The following is a 15,982-nucleotide window of genomic DNA, read 5'->3' on the forward strand; positions in this document are numbered from 1 at the left end:
AAACAAAAATGGACAAACAAACAACAAAAGCCCAGACACTGAAGTAATGAAATTATCTAGATAGATAGATAGATAGATAGATAGAACTTAATTAATCCCAGAGGGAAAGTCGGTTATTACAGCAGCACAGTTACAATGAGAGCAAGAACAATAATTATGGTATCAGAAGTAATGAATATATTATATATATAGAATTAAATAGATTTGAAGATATGAAATAACAGTATGAAAGCAATAGATATCAAAATTACATGAGATTGAAGATGAAATGTGCAAGATAGTGGCATCAGAATTGTGCAGTAAGTACCAGTTAGTGATGGGAATTTCATCTCTTTTTAGGGAGCCGGATCTTTTGGCTCAGCTCTTCATAAAGAGTCAGTCAAATGGCTCTTTGTTTTGCCACTTATTTCCAGTGGTAAAGAACAATGTTACCTACATTTTACATGACTACAAAAGAGTGCAAAAAAAGCTCAAAAATAGTGTTGCTGGGGCCAATTGTTTTCATGTTTGCCTTGTAATAACTCACTGATTGCACTCACACATTCAATTGTATCAATAAATTCTTTTTATTTAAACACTTCCACTGAAATAACGACTGGCACAGTGGAGAGCTGTTGTACAGTGTGATCACAGTTGGTACGAATGAGCTCCTGTACCGATCTTTGTTGCAGTGGAGCTGGATGAGTCTGTTGCTAAAGGTGCTCCTCTGTCTGACCATCAGTCCCCTGATGCTGCTTCCCCAGCAGACTGCTGCAAAGAAGATAGCACCAGCAACAACAGACTGGTAGAAGATCTCCACCAACGTGCTGCACACATTAAAGGACCTGAGTCGTCTCAGAAAGCATCAGTGTTGGCCTTCCAGTCCAGTTTGTTGTACAGCAGCACACCCAGGTATTTGTAGGAGTCAACCAGCTCAACGTCCTGACCCATGATGGTGACTGGGCAGATTGTGGGCCTCTTCCTTCTGAAGTCCACCACCATCTCCTTGGTTTTGGTCACATTGATGATCAAGTGGTTCCTTTTACACCACCCAACAAATCTGTCAACAAGGTCTCTGTATTGTCCTTCCTGTTCGTCTTTGATGCACCCAACCACCATTGAGTCGTAAGAAAATTTCCGAAGGTGACAGTGGTCAGACCTGTACTGGACGTCAGTGGTGTACAGGGTGAAAAGGAAGGGGGAGAGCACAGTTCCCTGTGAAGCACCGATGTTGCTGACCAGACGATCAGACTGGCAGGTTCCAGTTCTCACATACTGGGGTCTAGCAGACAGGTAGTCCAGGACCCAGTGGATCATGGGCTTATCCACCATCATCTTATTTCAAAGCCCATTTATTTCAGGTAAGAAGAGTCTGAGGGGTAGTTGGACTGGCGCCAGGGGGAGCGGCCTCCTGACCTGTCATGAGATGATCACAGACTGCTGGACCTGTAGGAGGAGCCAAGACACAAAATGGCAGTGAGATATCAATACCCCAGCTGAACTACACTCTGGTCTACACCAGATTTTTACAAATAAGCTGACAACAGCACTTCCCACCGACATAAAATATGTACAAAAAAAGACATGACATACAAGAACTGGAATTTAAAAACCTGAAGTACTAACAAACCTTTTTTTGAGGGTCTCTCTGACTATGACTGTTGGGGAGTGGGACGCCGGTGCTGCTGCTGGGAAAAGTGAATATATAAAACTGAATATATACAACATACTCTGGCCAACATATACAGTATTCCAGCAAATCAATGCACCGGTCAGACTCAAAGCTTTGCAATCCGACAGGCCTACTAGAAAATTATCTTAAATGAAGCTGATGAGCAGAGTGTGGATAAGACAGCAGAGCGAAGATAAGATTTTCTATGGGCCAGTGTGAAGTGTATTACGAAGTGTGACAGCAGCTGCAGCGTGTGAAGGCAAACTGCTCTACAGACGCTCTACCTGGCTCAGGTTGAGAGGCTGAGACTTGGTGGACTCTGTCTCTCAGCGTCGGGCAGGGCTGCTCTGGCAGGGGGCACAACCGAAGTCTTCTTGGACTGCCCGGAGGCCGCGGCGCTCGACTCTATATGGGGATGTGAGACATTGATCAATGGCACGGCAGAGGCCTGTCGACAGAGCCGGAGGTATGGGAGAGGCAGAGCACTTGGGACAAGGACTCACCTGGTGCCCTGCCCTCTTAGGGCAGGGCCTTCGCCGAGGCCATGGCCATGGCCAGCGACTTGGTGACGTTGTCCATAAAGGTGAGCAGGTGCCTGGGGCTGAGCAGGCTGCAGGTGGACGAGTCAGAGTCCCGCACGGTCCCACAGCTGATGTCGTCCACCCGCTGGTTCACACTGCAACTGGGGGGGGGGGGGGGGCGTTTAAAAACCACAAGGTGACCAAGCAGAAGGGTGACCGTTATGAAGGAACTCATCAAAGGAATTTGCAGCAAACACCGAGCTCAGAGGCTCAGGAGGCGGAGCAACGGAGTTCGCAGGGAGTGCACCTGGTGGGCAGGTTGGCATCGTCCTCGGTGCCGCTGGAGATGATAATGATGCTGACAGCAGGGCTGGGCATGTCCCAGATGATGATGGGCTGATATGGGTGCGTGGCAGAGGACACACACACACACACACACACACACACACACACACACACACACACACACACACACACACACCAACAAACAGGGCAAAATGTACTTAATGACAAAACCCTTCAAACATAGCTGAAAAACACAGTTCCGGTGAGTAATTTCTTATCTGAACGCCTGCAGTCATTTTATATGAGCTGTAGGTTTGGGGACACTGGTGCAACACACTACAAGCTTGTGCTGGCAGGCCCACCTGGCTGTGTTGGCCAATCTGGCTGTTGAAGGTGACTGGGAGGTTGGCGTCAGTACTGGCCCCGCCCCCGGCCCCGCCTCCACTGCCGAACAGGCCTCTGCTGCTGTTGAAGCCCGTGCACGTCCGCTTACAGATCTCCATGTTCTGAAAGCAGGACTTTACACTGCAAAGTGAGTGAGAGAGAGAGAGTGAGACAGACAAAGAGCCCTGCATAATGATCGACAAGCAAACCGTCCTGCGTGTGTCGGAGCTGGAACACAGCAGGACTGTGTGAGACGGAGGGACGGCCCTGTACACACTCACTGTGCACTGTGAGGGAGGTGGGGAAGGTGAGCCATGGTGACAAACGTGTGGCTGAGGGTCTCCATCGGCGTGATTCGGTGCTCTGCGTCCAGCGTCAGCATCTTTTTCAGCAGGTCCATGAACTCACGCCGGTCATCCTTCTCCACTAGAATGTCTCTGCCTTCTAGACTGGGCATGTTGACCTGCATGGGAGACGAACCGGTAGGTTATATTATGCGCCAGCAGAGGGCGCCGATGTGCCTAATAGTGATGGGATCCTCGGATTTTCGGCTCTATTTTGAGATGCGGCTCTAATGGTTCTTCTTACTGTGGAGAGCCGGCTCTTGTCGGCTCCCAAACGGCTCCCCATATATATTTTTTACATTATTAATTAATAGCTTAAACCTAATTTAATAACATTTTGTTTCATTATTGACATTGTTAAGCACTTGTGATGAGTAAAAATGCTGCATAACAATGCTTTATAAATAAAACTTTTATTATAACCAATTATTAAATTATCACAAAATAGCACCAAAATATAACGCAATACAGCTTGGCCAATTGCCTGCCGTTTCCACAAAAAAAGTGGAGATTACTTTTTTTCAGTGTTTTACCACCACATTATTAACTGAAAGCTGCGTGTGATTGGTCAGATGTGTGGAGCACACGCTTGACATGCGGGCCGTGGAGACATTCTTTGCAGTGTTGTCCGAAACGATATGTGGTAGTATAAAGAAACACCCTTTAAAAACAGGGGATTTAACATTTACCTGACAAAAATTATTGTTGCATTGTGTTCCAGGTTTGAAAAGTGCTAAAGTACTTGAAAATGTAACTGTATTTTGTTTCACAACAAATAGCTGTCTGACTGAATCGATGTGATAAACAAGCAAATTATTTCGAATAAATGTATAAATATTTAAGTTTAAGGTGCTGGGAAATATTGAAAATGGCCTTTTTCAATATTGAAAAGTGACGTACAAGTGCTTGAATTCCACCTTGTAAAGGTGTATGAACCCGGCATACATAACTTTGTTCATTGCGCTGAAGAGGTGCACGACCTCACTTCGCACGGGGGTCCTCACGCAGGGCGCACGGACCCTCGCGCTGGTATCAACTTAGCTTAAGCACCGACTGAGGAAATAAACTCTCCGCTCTCTACCACTGGCAGAAGCAGAGCAATACGTGCAAGGAGAGGGAGAGACAGCGAGGCACCGGAGGACAAATAAAAACGATGTTGGAAAAAAACTGGCACTTGCAGAGCACAAGCGCAATACTGAAGGAAAAAGCGGCTCCCAAATAGGATCCTAAAACGGCTCCCATTGTGGAGCCGGTTCCAATCGTTCACTTCAAAGCGCCGGTGTTACACCGAATTCTGCGACCGTCGAATTTTGTGACCGCAGAGGGCGCTATTTCGCAGTTTCAGTTAGTTTCAGTTCACAGGCACGAGCGCTTTACGAATGCTGCGTAAGCTACGCCGACGCGCTTTCTTTTCTCGTTTTGCTGCTGTCCACGAGCCAAAATATGAGAGATGCGTGTATTTACATTTTATGTCGTCTGTTAACAAGAATGTTTCATTACAACATTTTTACACGTGACGACAGGAGTAAAGTCAGCCAATACATACGCCTGACAATAGCAAACTTTTCATAAGTAAGTTATGTAAGCTGCTGTCATTTGGACCTCATTCCGAATGGTAATTATACACTTCTGAATAAAATGTTTAAATATAGTCTACTAAAACGTTTTTAAAACGATCTTTTAATATTTTTTGAAGATACATTAAAGTCACAGATCCAGTTGGCAGCTGTCAGAATGGGTGACCCCTATGCCACGGTCAGTCTGTCCACTCCATTCATGAATGTTTTTCTTTGGCTAACAGGTGTAGGGATGGTAAGTCACCTGAAAACATTTGGTTGGGTTTTAACTAGTTTGTATGGAGATGGACAGCAGTCACATATTTAGACAGCAGCCGTCAGAATCGGTGACCCCTATTCCAAAGTGCACTTGTCCATTCCATTCATATTTTTTTTTCTGTCTAATAAGGTGACGGGATGGTAGGTCACCAGAAAAGACATGGCTGTTTTCAAAATGATTATAGGTGAAAATTCAGTGGGGTCACATATTCTGATGGCAGCCGTCAGAATCGGTGACCCCTATTCCAAAGTGCACTTGTCCATTCCATTCATATTTTTTTTTCTGTCTAATAAGGTGACGGGATGGTAGGTCACCAGAAAAGACATGGCTGTTTTCAAAATGATTATAGGTGAAAATTCAGTAGGGTCACATATTTAGACAGCAGCCGTCAGAATCGGTGACTCCTATTCCAAAGTGCACTTGTCCATTCCATTCATTTTTTTTTCTCTGTCTAATAAGGTGACGGGATGGTAGGTCACCAGGAAAGACATGGCTGTTTTCAAAATGATTATAGGTGGAAATTCAGTGGGGTCACATATTAAGAACTTACTTATGAAAAGTTTGCTATTGTCAGGCGTAGGCCTATGTATTGGCTGACTTTACTCCTGTCGTCACGTGTAAAAATGTTGTAATGAAACATTCTTGTTAACAGATGACATAAAATGTAAATACACGCATCTCTCATATTTTGGCTCGTGGACAGCAGCAAAACGAGAAAAGAAAGCGCGTCGGCGTAGCTTACGCAGCATTCGTAAAGCGCTCGTGCCTGTGAACTGAAACTAACTGAAACTGCGAAATAGCGCCCTCTGCGGTCACAAAATTCGACGGTCGCAGAATTCGGTGTAACACTGGCTCTTAGAGCCGGATCGTTCGCGACAGACACATCACTAGTGCCTAAGATGCTGTTTCAGCAGCAAAATCGGCGTGCGTTTCTCTGCATTTCACAGGCGCTGTTGCGACTTACATACACTTCTTATTATGAGAGCACGAACCCTCAAACCCTTGAACTCAGAGCCAAGACCTTCTCTACATGCTCCACCAGCAGCTGGTGCTCTTTGTGCTCTTTGTTGCAGTGATGCAAAGCGTGCGATAAGGTGAACAAGAGCACAACTAACCTGCATCATGTCGTCGAGACAGTTGAAAATATATTTCCTGGTCTCTCTGGACTCGACGCCAAGCTCCACCTCATGCTCCAAAGGCGTCTGGGGAACATATAAGCAGAAAAAAAACATTCAGGTGTACCGTCAGGTGCCATTACAATTCTCTTATGAAGCGAACACATGGCACACGAAGGATGGGGGACCTTGAGTCTCCACAGATGGTAGCTGGAGCCAGAGCCCCTGTGGAAGTAGCATCCGGTCTTGGTTCCCGCGCTCAGGAGGTTCTCTGGTGGAAGGCCCTGCGTCTGGGAGATGTACCGGATCTGCGGCGACAGCACACAGGAGGTATGATTTTATGGTATGATGGGATGACTTTATTTTACGTTCATATATGGATCCTGAAGACGAGCTAGCAAAGACAATTACTCTAAAAATCCGAACCCTACATGTCACTACGGCCACAAAGCCGTAAGGGCCTCGCATTCCTAAAACACCTTGCACCAGTCAACCCTGTTGTACTGGGAACTTCACCTGGACCCAGCTTAGAATTCCACTGTCATAAAACCAGAGATTTTCTTCCACTGCAAGACAATATTTCTAGCACTACTGTAAACAGCTCTTATTAGATTACCAATTACAGCCAGAAAACACATCTCAGACCTAAAGAGCCCACAGATCACATTTGAGTTAATTGTTTTGTTGATTCCCAAAAATCATTCATAGTCTCTTCCTTGCCAGTCATCAGGGACCAGCAAACAAGCTGCATAGTTAGAATAAGGGTGGCCATCACCGTTAGCAACACCACTCTTCTCCCAAACATCTTTATTACACAGCGAGGAAGTTCTGGAAAGGAGGTGGGAAAGCAGACTCTGAATCAGCGCTGTTCTTTGATGCTTCGTGAATAAGGACAGAAGCGTGAGAAAGGCAAGGTTCGGGTCCGAGGCCCTTGGGCTGACCTGATCGTATTCAGATGCTCCAGGATACAGGGGCCAGCCCAGGAAGAGCTCGGCGATGACACAGCCCAGGGACCACATATCAATGGCCTCGCAGAACGGGAGACCCAGGATGATCTCGGGCGATCTGGACCAAAAACACAAAAACGTCCATCATAACGTCTAGCATGATACTCTAGTTTGTTGTGATTCAAAGGTACTTGTCACGGGTGACAGTATTTTAAATGGTATTTTTTTTATATTGTATGTATTTTATCAGTGTTTGAAGGTGGGACTTTTATTGTGATGGGTTGCAGCAGCACTGAGACATGATGGGCAAATGGGCTGCAGCTGCAACTCGGAACTAATTATTGCTGATAAAATAGCCGTTGGAGTGCAGAATGGGGGGAAGCAAAAATCTTGGACAAGGAGGGCGCATGTGGACACTGCTTTGGACTCTGCTTAGAATACGCAAAAAGCACAGATTGAGGACGGAAATAGGAAGGACTTCCTTCATGGATGGCTGAGTTGAGTGAACCAAGCGGCGCCCTGTTGTCCGACTGATCCAGGAAGTTGGGACGCACTGAAGTATACGGCTGATCAGCCGCTGGAAGCGAGAGTGTGAGGGACGTTGCGGTTGGAGCTGTCTACTCACGAGAAGCACATTGAGACAACGGAAGGGTGAGGATACGCTCACCCTTCCCAAAGCTAAGTGAAACTTCCCCACTTTACTTTCCCACCTTCCCCACCTTTTAGAAGAATTTTAGCCTCCGGCCATCCAGCAGTCGCCATTTTAAGGCAGTACAATTTAATCATTTAAGTTGTTGGAGTCAGTGGTGATACATCGCCAAGTTGCTTCCTATTAGGCTGGCACTACCTATCCAGAGCACTAAGCGGACTGTTGCGTGTTTCTCCCTGGAACTGGCTGCCGAGGGTCTGGACTGAGACTGGGTGGACTTGGAGTGGATGCTTTTTTTAAAAAATAGAATTTATAAATTTTATCTTTTGTGTGAAATAATAAATTGTGAATTTACATCCTCTCTCTGCATCTCTGTCAACTTGCGACTCCCCAAGGTGTAGTGTTGGGCTTGAGTTAAAGGAAGTATACATTCTGCCCTTTGTTGGGAAAGGCCGTGACATAAATTTGGCGCAGTTGGCAGGATTTACACCTTGGGTTGAGCAACAAGTTTACAGTATGCCTGGTGAGGATCCTCAGGGTACAGGGCCCTTAATGATGATGCCATTTTTTATGGGAGGGTCTTGGGTGTCTAAGTTTGATGGTACGGGTACAGTAAAGTTGGGAGAATGGAAAACCCAGATGAAATATATGCTCAGTGTTCAGCGATTAAGCGAGCAGCAACAGGTTCAGTTTTTAGTGGGGTCTTTAGAAGGAGATGCCAGACGGGAGGTTTTAGCACTCGAAGAAGAGCATAGAGACACTACCAAGAAAATTTTTGATTTGCTAATTGCACTATATGGGGATAATACACCAATTGCAGCTTTGAGGGCACAGTTTTTTAATTGTAAGCAGGAACCTAGACAATCTCTCAGGTCATTTGCGCTACACCTTAGGGAATTGTTTTGCAGGCTGAAAAGTAGGGACGAGACGGGCTTAGAAGAAGGAGACATATTATTACGTGATCAGTTCATTCTGGGTCTGCGGGAGGGTCCTGTTCGTCAGGAGCTGAGAAAACAAGTGCGGAGAACCCCTACCTCGACTTTTGAGGTTGTAAAGGCCGAAGCACTAGCCTTAGAGCAGGAATGCCAGGAACACTGGGAGCCCTCTGCATGTATGTCTGCTAATGCTGGATCTCATCCCTCACGGCCAGTAAGTGACTGGAAGGCGGAATTTCGGAATGAGATTATGAGAGAAGTTAAAGAACAAATGTCTCAACTGTCAAAGACCCTTATAGATGAGTTGCGTGTTAATCGGCGCCCTCCCCAAGAAAGTGCTCGAGCTGAAGGTGGTTTGAGGAGCCCAAGGGCCACTGGTATGTCCACTAACCGATTTAAATGGGATCCTCAGGGTAGGCCAATTTGTAATCGTTGTGGTGGGGTGGGACACATTAGTAGGACGTGTTCAGCATCCCGTGCTCCCCAAGGGGATTTTTAGTTTCTCCGGCTACTGTGGGTCAAGTGTCCGGATTGCCCCCTAAAGACCCTTGTACTACCCAAACTGCTATGGCAGGTGTATGCCCCCTTGTAGATGTAAAAGTAGATGGTAGAGATGTTAAATGTTTAGTTGACACTGGCTCCCAAGTTACGATGTTTGCAGAGAGTCTCTGGGGATGAATGTGATTTCTGCCTGCTGGGAGGAATTGTTCGTCATTAGTAAGGAGAATTTGCCTCGGCCGTCTCAGACCAACTCATTGGATAAAGAATGGGGAAATGTGTTTATTGATTGTCGCCGAATTAAAGCTGCTTCTTTACAGCAACAGAGGTGTGACACTGCCCGTGTGGCTTGTCGGTATGCTGTGACTGTTCCCGCTACCAGTGAAGCTTTGATTTGGGCTAGGTTACCTGGGCGGACAGGATACCAGGGGAGCTGTGTACTTGTTGAACCGCATGGGGAATGCCAGAATGTGGAAGTTGCAAGGAGCCTGACAACAGTTCAGCGTGGCCGTATTCCAGTGAGAGTCCGTAATCTTAACCCTTTCCCTGTGTACATTTATAGACATCAAAAGCTGGCCAGAGTGTCTATGGTAGAACCCCAGCAGGTGCGTGAACAGAAAGATGTGGTCCTGACTGAAGTGGGCCCAGGGGTTGTGGAAGTGGACATTGTTCAGGTGGGTTCGGATGTAGGCCCTTTAAGGGATGAGTTGCCTGAATGGCTTAAGAGTGAGCCTTTGCAGGGTGAAGGGCTAGATGAGGGCCAACAGCAGCAATTACAGCAGTTTTTGGGCAAGTGGCAGCACCTTTTTGCTTCACATGATGAAGATTATGGATGTACCGATGTTGTTAGACATTCCATCCCCACTGGGGATGCTCCTCCCATTCGGGAAAGGCATAGGCCAGTTCCCCCTACCCTTTATAGGGAGATTCGGGGCCTACTACAAGGTATGTTGGAGGGAAATATTATAAGGGAAAGCTGTAGTCCTTGGGCTGCCCCAGTAGTGTTGGTCCAGAAAAAGTGTGGAGCCTGGCGATTCTGTGTGGACTATCGCAAGTTGAACAGCGTGACTAAAAAGGATGCCTTCCCTCTCCCCAGGATAGAAGACTCCCTTACCGGCTTGGCTCAAGCAGAGTGGTACTCTACCTTAGATTTAGCTAGTGGGTATTGGCAGGTAAAGATGGACGAGAAGGACCGCGAAAAGACAGCCTTTACTACTCCTTTTGGCCTATTTGAGTGGGAGCGTATGCCCTTTGGATTGTGCAATGCCCCTGCAACTTTCCAGAGGCTGATGCAGAGGTGTCTAAGTGGCCAGCTAGCAGAATCAACTTTGGTTTACCTTGATGATGCAATTGTTTTTTCTGTCGATTTTACAGCACACCTGGCTCATTTGGATGCTGCGTTTCAGTCTCTGGAGAGGTATGGATTGAAACTTCGGCCTGAAAAGTGTCACCTGTTCCAGAAGGAGGTTAAGTTTCTGGGACACTGTGTAAGTGGGAAAGGAGTTTCCCCTGATCCAGCTAAAGTCTCTGCTGTGGAGGAGTGGGCGACCCCAACAACTGTAAGACAAGTACGATCCTTTTTGGGATTTGTGGGGTATTACAGGCGGTTCATTAAGGACTTTTCAAAAATTGCTAAACCTCTGAATGCATTGTTAGTGGGTACAGGTCGCCACAAAGGGCGGGGGTCTCCTAGTGTAAAATGGACTCCCGATTGTGAGGAGGCTTTTGACCAGCTGAAACGAAAACTTCTACAACCACCTATTTTGGCCTATGCTGATTTCACTCAACCGTTTCTCGTCTATACGGATGCTAGTAATCACGGACTTGGGGCAGTGTTGGCTCAGCAACAAGATGGTATAGAGCGGGTTATAGCATATGCAAGTAGGAGTTTACATCCAGCTGAAAGAAATGATTCTAATTACAGTTCATTTAAACTAGAACTTCTTGCCTTAAAGTGGGCAGTGACCGAAAAATTCAAAGATTATATGTGGGGTGCAAAGATTGTGGTGATTACAGATAATAATCCCCTGGTACATTTGGAAACTGCTAAGTTGGGAGCTGTTGAACAGAGGTGGGCAGCGCAATTGGCAAATTATGACTACCAGATTAAGTATCGACCAGGCCGTAACCATGTAAATGCTGATGTACTGTCAAGGCTCCCTGAATCAGGGGTGGGTTGTCCTGCCACAACTATGGTCCCACAAGAAGCTACAGTGTGTGAGGTGGGAATGGTCCAGGCTCCAGGTGAACTGGCTGATGTTGAGTTTGGGTGGGGATGGGATTCAGCTCATTGGCAAGAACTGCAGAGGGCTGACCCTGATCTCCAAGTTGTGCGAGGCTACCGGGAGAGCAGTAAGATGCCTACAGGTCCTGAACGTAAGCAACAGTCCAGACAGGTACGAAAGATGCTGAGTCAGTGGAGCAGGTTAACTGTGCAGGACGGGGTAATTTGTCGGGTTGTGCAAGATCCACAGACGAATGAGCCTGTTTCGCAAATTTGGGTTCCCCAGCATTACACAAGAGTCCTCTTGGAAGCTTACCATAAAAAGACTGGGCACCAAGGGGTAGAGCGAACCCTATCACTTTTGAAGAGACATTTTTATTGGGTGGGGATGGAAGTCACCATACGTGATTTTATTCGAGCATGTTCACGGTGTACTTTTCGCAAGGCTAGACCTGAAGGTAAGGCTCCTTTGGTTCCTTTTACAGCTCAAGGCCCTCTTAATGTAGTGGCTATGGATTTTTTGTCTTTGGGCCGACCTGCCGATCGGTATCAAAATATATTGGTGATCACAGATCTTTTTACTAAATTTGCATGGGCAGTGCCCACTATAGATCAGTCTGCGTTAACCACAGCTAGAGTCCTGTGGAACTGTGTCATACAGCCTTTTGGCTGTCCGGAGGTGTTTCATTCGGACCAAGGGCCTAATTTCGAGTCCCGCTTGATCAGGGAACTCTGTGCACTCTATGGGTGTAGGAAGAGTCGCACTAGCGCTTACCATCCTCAAGGTAATGGGACTTGTGAGAGGTTCAATCAAACTCTGTTAGATTTGCTAGGGACGTTGGAGCGTGAGCAACAAAGTCAGTGGGTAGATCACCTCCCCTCACTTGTACATGCTTACAACAACAGTGTGCATAGTACTACCGGTTATGCTCCAACCTATTTGATGTTTGGCAGACACACACGCTTGCCACTGGACTTGGCACTGGGTGTGCCGAGGCAAGATGGGGAGGTTGGTGTACAGGAGTGGGTTAGGAGACATCACGAGCGGTTAACCTATGCCTATTGTAAAGTTTCTGAGCATTCCTTGAAAGCAGCGGATAAAAACAAATGACTGTACGATCGGACAGCTCGAGATGCACCTTTACTGCCAGGAGAACGAGTGTTGGTATGGGACAACAGGTGAAGAGCCAAGGGAAAATTGGGTGATCGTTGGGAGTCCCAACCATATGTGATTGTGCGACAACATCTTAGGGATATCCCCACTTATGTAGTAAGGCCGGAGGGAAAGTCAGGGCCTGAACGCACCCTCCATCGTAACCTTTTGCGTCCTTGTTTGCACTTACCAGAAATCCCCCAGGTACCCCCTGTAGATGAGAATCCGAGAGTGGCTGAACAGTGGTGTTGGGTTCCTGTGTGCCAAGGGGACTCTGAACCAGCAGGGGTAGATGCTAGACGGTCCCAGCGGGTAAATCGGGGTCAACCACCAGTGAGATTTGGAGATTGGGCCTCGAGATGAGGTTCTCGGGACTAGAACCCATTAGAGGGGGAGGATGTCACGGGTGACAGTATTTTAAATGGTATTTTTTTTATATTGTATGTATTTTATCAGTGTTTGAAGGTGGGACTTTTATTGTGATGGGTTGCAGCAGCACTGAGACATGATGGGCAAATGGGCTGCAGCTGCAACTCGGAACTAATTATTGCTGATAAAATCCTCTCTCTGCATCTCTGTCAACTTGCGACTCCCCAAGGTGTAGTGTTGGGCTTGAGTTAAAGGAAGTATACATTCTGCCCTTTGTTGGGAAAGGCCGTGACATACTCACTTTAACACAGAGTGATGAATTAATTAGTGAAAATGTAAAAGCTTTAAGAAGTATTTTTTCACTACCTGAAAGTTTCTTTCTTTCAAGTTCACCAACACACTGACACTACATACTGATGTGTTGTTCTCCACTACGTAAATACAGAACAACACTGCCATGGTGTAACTACAATGGAGCACTACACTTACCCTATACTGAGATTACCAAAGCCCGAAGCATAAAACCAACCAAAAAAATATTTTTATGTGTGCTGAGAGCATCTTAACTTCTCAGGCACTGAATATATTAGGATATTCACTGGTGTGTGGATAAATTACACACATACATGATCCAGTTAAAAATACATCACTTATAAATCAAACGGCAATCAAACGTGTTGCAGTTCATCGTAAGGCTTATCACGATTTTACTGAATAGCCGTGTCACCACAGCCGTCCGCAACGGGCAGTTCGACTCTCAAGCACACTCGAGAGGAACCGATTCCCGCTACCATGCGTCTGTTTCCAACGCCCCTCAGGCCGCGTCACTCACCGGTAGTATCTGGTCTGTAGGTAGGAGGAGCACACGGCGTCGGAGACGTGGGTGGCAGAGCCGAAATCGATGATCTTAATGCAGTACGGCTGCCTGACGGGGTCCACCAGCATGATGTTGTCGGGCTTGAGGTCGGTGTGGATCAGGCCCAGACTCTTCAGCTTCAAGAGCGCGGTGGCCAGCTGCTATAACATGGGCCGGATGTACTTCAGCGGCAGCGGGCTGAACTCGCTGTGCTTCAGGAAGTCGTACAGGCTCTGCCCCAGCATCTCGAAGACCAGGCATATGTGGTTCCTGTGCTGGAAGCACTCGTACCAGCGCACAATGTTGAACTCGTCTGCGTTCTCCGTGCTCAGACGGCTCAGGATGCTCATCTGAGCAGATGGGGGAAGATGGGACAGGCGTTAATTCACGAGGGCACAGCGTTCAAGGGCTAATATGTTACGTAACTTCAATAACATCAACCCATTTACTGCATGGCTCCCTTCAGACATTTACTTTTGCTATATTTGACAGATGCTCTTTTACAGAGGGAAATGACCCCTGATTACAAACTGCACAGTCTTAGTCAATATCAGCCTATTACATCTTATTAGAGCAGGAACAAAGCAACATCAGAATCAGGGCTACAACTGATTCTCAAAACCTCAGTTAAATCAGGCACAATTTTGCCACCTCGATCTGGCCCTGGTGGGCAAAGTAAGGGTGATCTTTTAAGACCTTGATGGCGACTGTTTCATTGGTGCCGAGCTTCCAGCACTTGGCCACCTGGCCAAAAGCCCCATGGCCCAGGAACTCCAGCACCTCGTATTTGTTGGAGACAGAGCAGAGGACCTCGTGCTGCTCTAGATGGTAGTCGATGGTGGTGGAGGCCTCGCCCCAGGCCATGCAGTTGGACAGCCCAGGGGCGGAGAGCTCCTCCAGGGTCAGCACACTGTCGCTGCTGTCTGCCTCTCTGTTCTTCCTCTTGAGTCCACCGCGCTTCCGGTAGGCGTTGCCACTCTGCGAGGCCAACGCTACGTCTACACCCTGCCGGCTAGGCGAAGATGAAGAGGAGGACGAAGACCACAAAGAGGAGGATGAAGGCCACCAAGAGGAGGACGAAGACCACGAAGGTCTTGAGATGCTGCTGGTGATGTTGGCAGCACAGAACCCAGTCTGCCTGTGCTCGGCTCCAGAGGAGGGAGAGACCACGGCAGCTGAGTTATAGTTCGGGTTGAATGTTGAATCCGCGGGAGAGGGCGCCCCCGTATGGTCAGGGCACTGCAGGTAGTAGCTGCTCTCACCCGCCTGACTGCTCACATCCCCGGATAAAACTTGGAGCTGGGAGGTCAAACCTTTAGATGATAACCTTCTCCTCTTAGGCTGACCTCGACCGGCCATTTTTGTCAGATACTTTACAAAAAAATCCAATTAGGGGTTATATATAACTTTAAAACTAAAACACTGGTAGATAACGGTTAAAACGAACAATCTGAAATCGTATTTAGCTCGTATGGTTAGCTAACTTTATAACAATCTTTCCGAAGAAATATCTGTAGAATACAAGACGGAATTCATTGGGAATCAAACATAAATATTGTTGTGTTTCTGACAACGCGTAATATAAACGCGGTTTCCAGGAAATATCCATTACAATTCTACGGATTCTTCGTGACGGTAACACGCACCGCTTTATTAGCATATAGGATCAAATATAAGGTCGTAACGTTTGAGTTCAAAACAATACACAAAACAACAGCAATGTTGTAAATGTGCGTGTTTGGGTAGCCAGCTATAGTTTTGCTTTTTCTCCAATTAGCTAGCTAGTTATTACCTAGTCCCCCCCCCCCCCTCCCAAACGATCACATTATCAGTACCCAAAGCAGTACAATGACCTAGTCATTTCAAATAGGATACCCAAATAATGAATCCAGATTCTGAAATCAGACATTACCAATAAACCATATATTATTTATTTAAAGATATGATGTTCTTTGAATATTTGCATGCACATGGGAGTTGTGTTGGATAACTGTAATACAATACTAAACGTTATGAACGGGCTGAAAAATCAAAACGCATAAAGGTACAAAAAAGGTACCACACATATCTATATAACCCAGCGAGACCGTGTTTGGTAATACGATTGTTGACGTATTCATATATAATTAAGATATATGCTAGTTTGGTTAGGATTTGCAAATATTTTATTTAATGGCAGTTTCTTTTCAAAACACACAATCTTAACGTCTTCATG

General features: G+C 46.6%; 1 protein-coding gene across 1 annotated transcript; it reads right to left on the reverse strand.

Annotated features, from left to right (window-relative positions):
• Positions 1–463: 463 nt before the first annotated feature.
• On the reverse strand, positions 464–15,127 carry LOC143510132 (homeodomain-interacting protein kinase 2-like). The gene is given in 11 exon segments (XM_076999172.1): positions 464–1,425; positions 1,610–1,667; positions 1,936–2,333; positions 2,480–2,568; positions 2,820–2,982; positions 3,123–3,304; positions 6,137–6,223; positions 6,325–6,444; positions 7,078–7,201; positions 13,744–14,117; positions 14,419–15,127. Coding segments are annotated over 9 exon segments (2,010 nt in total). The 5' UTR covers position 15,127; the 3' UTR covers positions 464–1,425; positions 1,610–1,667; positions 1,936–2,170.
• Positions 15,128–15,982: the final 855 nt, after the last annotated feature.

This window comes from Brachyhypopomus gauderio, chromosome 3 (assembly GCF_052324685.1).
Source record: "Brachyhypopomus gauderio isolate BG-103 chromosome 3, BGAUD_0.2, whole genome shotgun sequence".
In the NCBI taxonomy this organism is placed as follows: domain Eukaryota; kingdom Metazoa; phylum Chordata; class Actinopteri; order Gymnotiformes; family Hypopomidae; genus Brachyhypopomus; species Brachyhypopomus gauderio.